Source organism: Bos indicus, chromosome 3, assembly GCF_029378745.1.
Source record: "Bos indicus isolate NIAB-ARS_2022 breed Sahiwal x Tharparkar chromosome 3, NIAB-ARS_B.indTharparkar_mat_pri_1.0, whole genome shotgun sequence".
Lineage (NCBI taxonomy): Eukaryota > Metazoa > Chordata > Mammalia > Artiodactyla > Bovidae > Bos > Bos indicus.
In genome coordinates, this window is record NC_091762.1 from 115,885,546 (window position 1) to 115,892,509 (window position 6,964).

General features: G+C 60.3%; 1 protein-coding gene across 1 annotated transcript; it reads right to left on the reverse strand.

The window, feature by feature from the left end:
* Positions 1 to 842: 842 nt before the first annotated feature.
* GBX2 (gastrulation brain homeobox 2) lies at positions 843 to 4,285 on the reverse strand. The gene is made up of 2 exons (XM_019958442.2): positions 3,325 to 4,285; positions 843 to 2,281 (listed from the first exon to the last, which is right to left on the reverse strand). Exons 1-2 carry the CDS (start codon positions 3,848 to 3,850, stop codon positions 1,758 to 1,760), a joined length of 1,050 nt encoding a protein of 349 aa, XP_019814001.2. The 5' UTR covers positions 3,851 to 4,285; the 3' UTR covers positions 843 to 1,757.
* Between the last annotated feature and the right edge of the window lie 2,679 nt (positions 4,286 to 6,964).

Below are 6,964 nucleotides of genomic sequence, written 5' to 3' on the forward strand. Positions count from 1 at the left end.
GGCGCCCGGCGGCTTCTCAAACCTGCTCCCCGGCCTCCACTCGGGAGGCTGAGGCTGGCGAAGCCACGGCTTCTCTTCTCTCCCCTGGCGGCTGGTTCGGCGGCCGCGAGGGCTCGGTGACCGCACTCGCCCGCTCCGCACCCCTGGGTCACCTCTGGCCTATCCGCGGCCTTCTCCGGAGGGGCCCGACCGCTCGCGTCCGGACGGGCGCTTCGGGTCGGAAAAGGGGCCGCGCGCGGAACGGGCCGGGCTTGGGGGCGCGGTCCGCGGTGCTGGAGTGGGCCCAGGGTTCCCTCCCGCCCCTCCCGCGCCCGGCGGGCCGCATCCCACCCCCAAGGCGGGGAGGTGCCCGGGGCTCACCCCCCACCGCGGGCCGGCCCCCCCCCGACCCCCGCCCCCCCGCCTCCCCGCCTCCCCGCCTCCCCACAACTGGCCGGCGTTCCTCGGGGTGGGGCGGTGGTCGGGTCCCGCCCCCTCCGACCCCGCCCGGAGAGGGAGGTGCCGGCCCGCGAGCGCCCACAGCCCGCCTCCGCCTCCCAGCCCGGCGCTGCCCGGAAGCCGGCTCCGCTAGCTGGGTTTCTGTCCCCGTCTGGAAGATCGCGCCCCGAACCCGATCTCTGGGCGCTCCGCTTCTTTTCAGGTCGGGGGATGCTTGGAGGGAAACGCGTCCCCTCCCCCGGCGGTCGTCGATTTAGGGAATGAAGATTTTATGCAAAGCCACCCATATCCGCACTCACTGACCCTCCTCCGGCGCCCCTCTCCTCCTCTGGCCAAAGTTTGCCAGCTTCCCAGATACTGGTTAGGCTGAACAGAAGGGAAGAGGTTAGATGTCTAAGGTGGAAATTAGGTTTTCTCGAATCGGTAACCCAATTGGAGCTATTGCTCTATTTAAAACCTGGTGAGCTGCTGCTGGATGGCTCTGGTCCTTCCAGCTTGAGGAGGCCCGGGACAGGGGGTGTTTATGCGGTGCTGGTCTCAGACCAGCTGCTCGGCCACTGCGGGCAGGAGGGTCCCTCTATAAACAGTCAAATCTGGACATACTTATGAGACCCAAGAATTGGTCTTTTTTCTCTCTTTCTTGCTCCTTTTTTTTTTTTTTTTTTTTTTATTCACAAGACTGAGATTGTTTTAATGTCATAACTTATAGGAAAAATAAACTACATTGAAATAAATTAAACACAACGGAGACGTGCTTCAGACAGGGCTCATAGGATATGCAACCCCAGGAAAGAAAGCCAGGCAAAAACCAAAGCAAAGCGAATTTCCAGGCTGCCCCCCCAAAACGTCTGCTTCTCAGTCAACTAAAAAAGCCAGAATAGAAACAAAAATAAGTGGTGACCGTGTTTGTTCTTGCACATGATGTTTACCTTTGGAAAAGTGTGGAAAGGTGGCTGCTGTGCGTGGCAAGTTGCAGTGGAGGCTTTGTTTTCTTCGGGGAATGTAGGTGGAGGAGGTTACTGGGCAGTTTGGTCCTGTAACTTTCAAAATACGGCAGCTGAGATCCAATCTATATAGATATCTATGTACAAAGTAGGATAGTATAATAAATATTTAGTGTGTCTTCCAGGTGTAGCTGTAGCTCCTTCAAAAGCAGTCTTTCAAGCTCGTTAATGGATATACTCTCAATTTGCTTGGGATGTCCAAAGTTGGGGGGTGACTCTGAGTTTTGCTTCAGACATGGTGGAGCCCACCATGGGTTCCCTCCCCGAAGCTGTGGCTTCTCCACGGTGGTCCAGGCCGAGGCTCGCCCTGGGCCCTCAGGGCCGGGCCTGCTCCAGCTGCTGATGCTGACTTCTGATAGCGAACCTGCTGACGTGGACGGGTATGGGGACGACGATCTTGGGGTTCCTGGAGGGCTCCCCTGTCTTGGAATTGGCATTGCCGGCCTTCACCCGTTTCCACTTGGCCCGGCGGTTCTGGAACCAGATTTTCACCTGCACCTCGCTGAGTTTGAGGGCATGCGCGATCTGCGAGCGCTCGGTCAGCGAGAGGTACTTTTTGCAGTGGAACTCCTTCTCCAGCTCCAGGAGCTGCTCGCTGGTGAAGGCAGTCCGCCGCCGCCGGTTCTTGCCCGTGGACGTGGTGCTGCCCGCGGCGCCGCCACTCGGCGGGGTTTCCTCCAGCGCGTGGCCGGGGTCCTCCTCCTTGTGAGCCGCCTGGCCAGTCAGATTGTCATCCGAGCTGTAGTCCAGATCGCTCTCTAGCGAGAAGCTCTCCTCCTTGCCCTTCGGGTCGTCTTCCACCTTTGACTCGTCTTTCCCTTGCCCTCTGACAGCCCCGACTGAAAGCAAAACCAAACGGCATTTTATTACATTTCGCACACTGGCCTGCCTTCCCCGTTCCCACCGTCACTCGGGCATTCCCCCCCCCACCTCCCGCAACTCCCCCCTTAGCGGATTGTCTTTCTATGACATTAACACATTGTGATTTCCTGGCCTTTGAGGGGTAGAGAGGGGAGGGGAGGCGTGAGAAAGCTCAGGGGAGAGGAGGCGACAGTACAGGCGACGGCCCTTTGCCCAGAACCATCACTCAAGGGGCCGCCGGGCCTCCTCCGCACCCTCCCAGTCTCCTGCAGCTTAATGCAGAAGTTAGCAGACGGCGTGAGGCCCGAGAGAGCGTCCTCTTTGTCCCCGGGGAGGGGGCTGGATGAGGGCTAAGGGGAAGTTCACCATTTATCCTGCCTCTCCCCTCTCCACCCACTCCTCACCCAGCCTGAAAATTCTGTGAACTTCAATTTCATCGCACCCAGAGCCGGGGGGCGCAGGGAGGTGCAGACCCCAGACAGTGTCGGGTTTGGGGTCAAAGAGAAGTTTCGTAGCCTCAGGAGAAGTTCCCACCAGACACCCCAGCACACTAACGCCGTTCCCCTAGGCAAGCGACAAGCCCGGAAAAGGGGGTTAATAGGTCTGGGCGCCCTCAGGCACACGCACTGCAGAGATGCGCAGCCCAGCCCTCTTGCCCTGGAGGCTGAAACCTACCCGGGACCCCAGGTCACAGCGCCGGGGGCTGGGCGGCGTGCAAGACTCCACCAAACTCGCCGGCGGAGAGATTTGCGGCTCCGCGCAGAAGCTGGCCACGGGGCGCTAAATGCACGCCCCCCTTCCCCCCCACCCCCACCTCCCCACTCATTGCGTGGCTCTAAAAGACCACCCCCCGTCCCCGCGGAGGCTCCTCTGGCGCAGCTCGGCCGCATCTTCCCGCTCCTCTGGCCGGGGGAGGCGGGGGCGGGGGTCCCACGGGGGCATGGCCCCATCCCCTCTGTCCCCCGAGGGAACCCGGAGCTGGCGCGCCCCCGCGCCCGGGTCGCGCGCGCCGCCGACTCACCGAGCGACGCCTGCACAGCCTCGGCCGCGGAGAAGGCCAGCATCGAGCCCTCCTTGGCCAAGAAGCCTTTGCCGTCCTCCGCGTCGGCTTGCAGCGCCTCCGGCTTGTCGAAGTTGCTGCCGCCGCCGGGCAGCTGCTGCGGCGCGAACTTCCGGGCGGCGGCCGCCTCCTGGTGCTGGGGGGACGCCGAGAAGCCGCCTGGCAGCGTGGCCATGAGCGTGGAGGTGAGCGCCATGCCCTGGGCCAAGCTGGAGCAGAAGCCGGTGGGCAGGCTGGGGATCTGGTGGTGCGGGTGCGCGGGCGGCAGCGCCGGCTGCAGCGCGGCCTGGGGGAGCGCCGGCGGCGGCGGCGGCGGCGGCGGCAGCACCACCGGCCGGTAGGGCATGAACATGGGGTAGCCGGTGTAGACGAAATGGCCGGGGCTGGGCTGCGGCGGGCTGCCGATCAGCGAGTCTATGCTGAAGGCGGTGCTACTCCCCAGCGGGCGCTGCATCATCATCAGCGACGGCGGGAACGCTGCGCTCATAGACGCGCTCGGGAGAGGCCCGCGAGAGGCGAAACGTCCCCGCGCCGCGCCGCCGCCGGGAAGCCCCCCGGGCGCCCGGAGCGCAGCTTGGAGTCACGAGCAGGGGCCGAGCGGGACCCGGAGAGCAGGTGCCCACCTCCCCCGTCAGTCCTGGGCCCTCTGCATGCCGCTGGCAGGCGCGAGTGCGGGCGGTGCGCGGGGGTGAGGCCGTGCGCCCTGGAGTGGAGCGGGCGCCCGGGCCCTCCCCGCGAGGGCTTTCTCCGGAGCTGCTGCCTGCCGTGGGCCCCGCGTCCGGAGCCCTGGCGCGTAGCTCCTGCGGCCCTCGGCCCGGGCCCGCAGCCGTCGGCGCGTCCGTCTGTCTGGCTGGCTGTCGGTCGCCTCCGGCTAGCCGCTGGGGGAGCGCGCGCGAAGCCGGCGCACTTGTCCTCCGCGGGCGCCGCTAGCACCTTTAAATCGCGCTCTTCTTTCTCATTCACATTTTGCCTGCTGCCGGGCCAGGCTCCGCTCACGTGGGGCCTGGAGCCGCCGCCGATTGGCTGCCACCAGGAGTGGGCGGGGCGAAGACGGGACTCCGCCCCTTCCACCGGGACTGGCCGCGAGCTGGCTGTGGGCGCAGCCAGCGCAGCGCGCGGGCCCGCGAACCCGAGCGTGTGCGCCCGGCCGGCTCCGCGCAAACTTGAAAGGGGCGATTGGCACCTCCGAAGCTCGAAACTCGGGTCTCGGCGGCATCATCGGGGGGGGGGGGGGCTCCGAGGGTAGCATTCGGGGCTAAACCACGGGTTATTTTCTTTCTTTTATACATGCAAGGGAAGGAAACCTGCTGGATGCTGCTGCTGCTGCTGCTGCTGCTGCTGCGCCCGGGGTTCGGGCGAGGTTCCCCGAGTTGGGGGCGAGGCCCTTGCCCTTTCAGGTCCGCCCCCTAGGGCGCCTGCCCGGGAGCTGGCAACCCTTTGCTCGCTGCGGGGAACCCTCCAGGTTTCTCACGGCGCCCCGGCATCCCCAGCGGCGCGGGGAGGTGGCCGGTTCCCCCATCCCGAGCCGGGCCCGCCCGCGAGCGATCCCTTCTCATTTTTCATGACATTCTTAATCATCGCACCTATTTACACACTTTGCCGGCGCGCACCAAAATAACAGCCACAATAATTATGATAATAAAGCGAGTCCTTTATCTGCTCCATCCTCGGGGAGGAAGGGGGGAGTTGCTGCGCCGCCGGATTGTATAACGTGAGATTATCCTGATGAAAGCTTTATGATGTTTGCTCAAATAAAAGCTGCGTTTTGTAAATAGGCGCTAATTAAGCACGTTGAGAACGGAGGGAGCGCTCACCCCGGCGCCACCGCCCGGTTTCCAGCGCGAGGACTCGAGGGCGCGCGGTTCCCCTCTGCCTACTGCAGGATGGAGCACGTTCCCTCGGGATGATTTCCCTGTCTCGACAATGGTAAAAAAAAAAAAAAAAAATCAAAACCCAGAATTTGGGAGTAAGGGAATTGGCGGAGAGGGAGTGGGTGCCAGGAAAGTTCTTATCCCCTTCAGCATGGTAAAAACACAAACTTTCAGCTCTTGTGTTCCGTTTTAAAATGTAATCGTTTCGTGGCAAGGGTAAAAGGTGCAAAGCGCACCAGCGCGCGCGGGGCTTCCACGAGCCTCCAGGGCCTCAGCTCTTACTTCCCGGGTCTAAACGTTTGCCCGAAACGGCCGACAGGCCCCGGGCCCCGGGAGGAGAGGAGAGAAGGGCATTGTTACGCCGGTCATTGAAAATCAGCTCACGCCAAGGAGCTAGTGGTTGGGGAGTTGGCCCGTGTTGGACGTGTGTTATGTATCACTTACAAGCACATTTAATTGGGAGATAAAGATAAATCGATCTTTATGAATTTATCGACCCGATTCTTTGACGCTCTCTTTTTCGCTCTTCTTTCTCCGGCTTTAACCTGAAGGCCCCTCGAGGGGACGTCTTAATTCCGGGCCACCATCTCAGCCGGGAGTCTGGTCGGGGACCCGCTGCCCACCCAAGGGGCCCTGAAGGAGCGAGGGAAGGGTGCCTCCTCAGCGCCCCGGAGTGCTGAGAAAACTCGCTGGCCCCTTTGCCTGCCGCCTTCCTCCTCGCCCCCGCCCCCCGCCCCACCACCACCCGGACAAAGACGTCTCCGGCGCGTTTCCCCACTCCAGGCCGCAGTAATAGATGGCTCCGGCAGCAGGCGGCTTGAAAGGAATTCATTAGGACGCTGCCTGTACTGCCTCCACTCCCTTCACGCCCAGACCCCGAGGTGGCTTAGGCGGAGCGAGGGAAAATGAATTCCCGTTGGGATGGAGGCACGGGGAAGGAGGCGTGTGTAGGCTCTGTAAGCACGTCCTTTCTTCACTTCTGCAAAAGAACCAGAAGAAAAGAAAAAAAGAAAAAATCGAAGCCCAGGGCAAAAGGCTGCTTTCTTTATGAGCATAATAAATACTGCCTCTCATTATGAGATACTTAACAGACACACCGTCTTGGGAACGGTTACCTTGTTTTCTGAATACTAAGGGGAAAAAACGCGCGGACTGCTTGCTCGTTTTACATTGATACAGCCGGGTCCCTTCGCTGCTTGACACTGGCATGTCTGTATAAGCTGTTGCTCATTTTAACAAATTTGCCATCCACTTTCCTCTTTTGGCATAAAAACGTTGTTCTATGGACTTCCGTCTTTTGATTACCCTCTGAGAGAGAGAGGTGCCTTTGATTATTTTGGTGATCATTCTGCCTTTAAAGTTCAGCAAGAAGATTTAGGTCTGTTGAATTATAACTCCACTTGAAACAATTTGATGGTGTATTATTTGCCTCCATAAATTGCCGTGGAAAGTATTGACTATAGGGGTTATAATACTAATCTCCTTTTATTAGTGAGTTCAGAGAAGTCTCATCGATATGAATTTTTATTTACTCGTGTGCTTTTTCTGGAATGCAATGCAGCCATATTTTCTCATCTAATGCTTAACTGCTTAGAAAACGACTGTTGGCGTCATAAAAGGATCCCTGTGTTTCGCCGTGATTAACAAGATTCATTCGGGGCACCTCAGCAACCTGCAAAGCGTTCAGAGCGCGGCGACAGTGGATAATAAAAGCCTTTAGAGTTTTTCCT

What these genes read in the sequence shown, in the direction of transcription:
- GBX2 (XM_019958442.2), bottom strand. Translation starts at nt 3,850, where the DNA reads ATGAGCGCAGCGTTCCCGCCGTCGCTGATGATGATGCAGCGCCCGCTG. An exon ending in GGCTGTGCAGGCGTCGCTCG is followed by an intron (nt 2,282 to 3,324) that starts GTGAGTCGGCGG and finishes TTTTGCTTTCAG; the next exon opens with TCGGGGCTGTCAGAGGGCAA.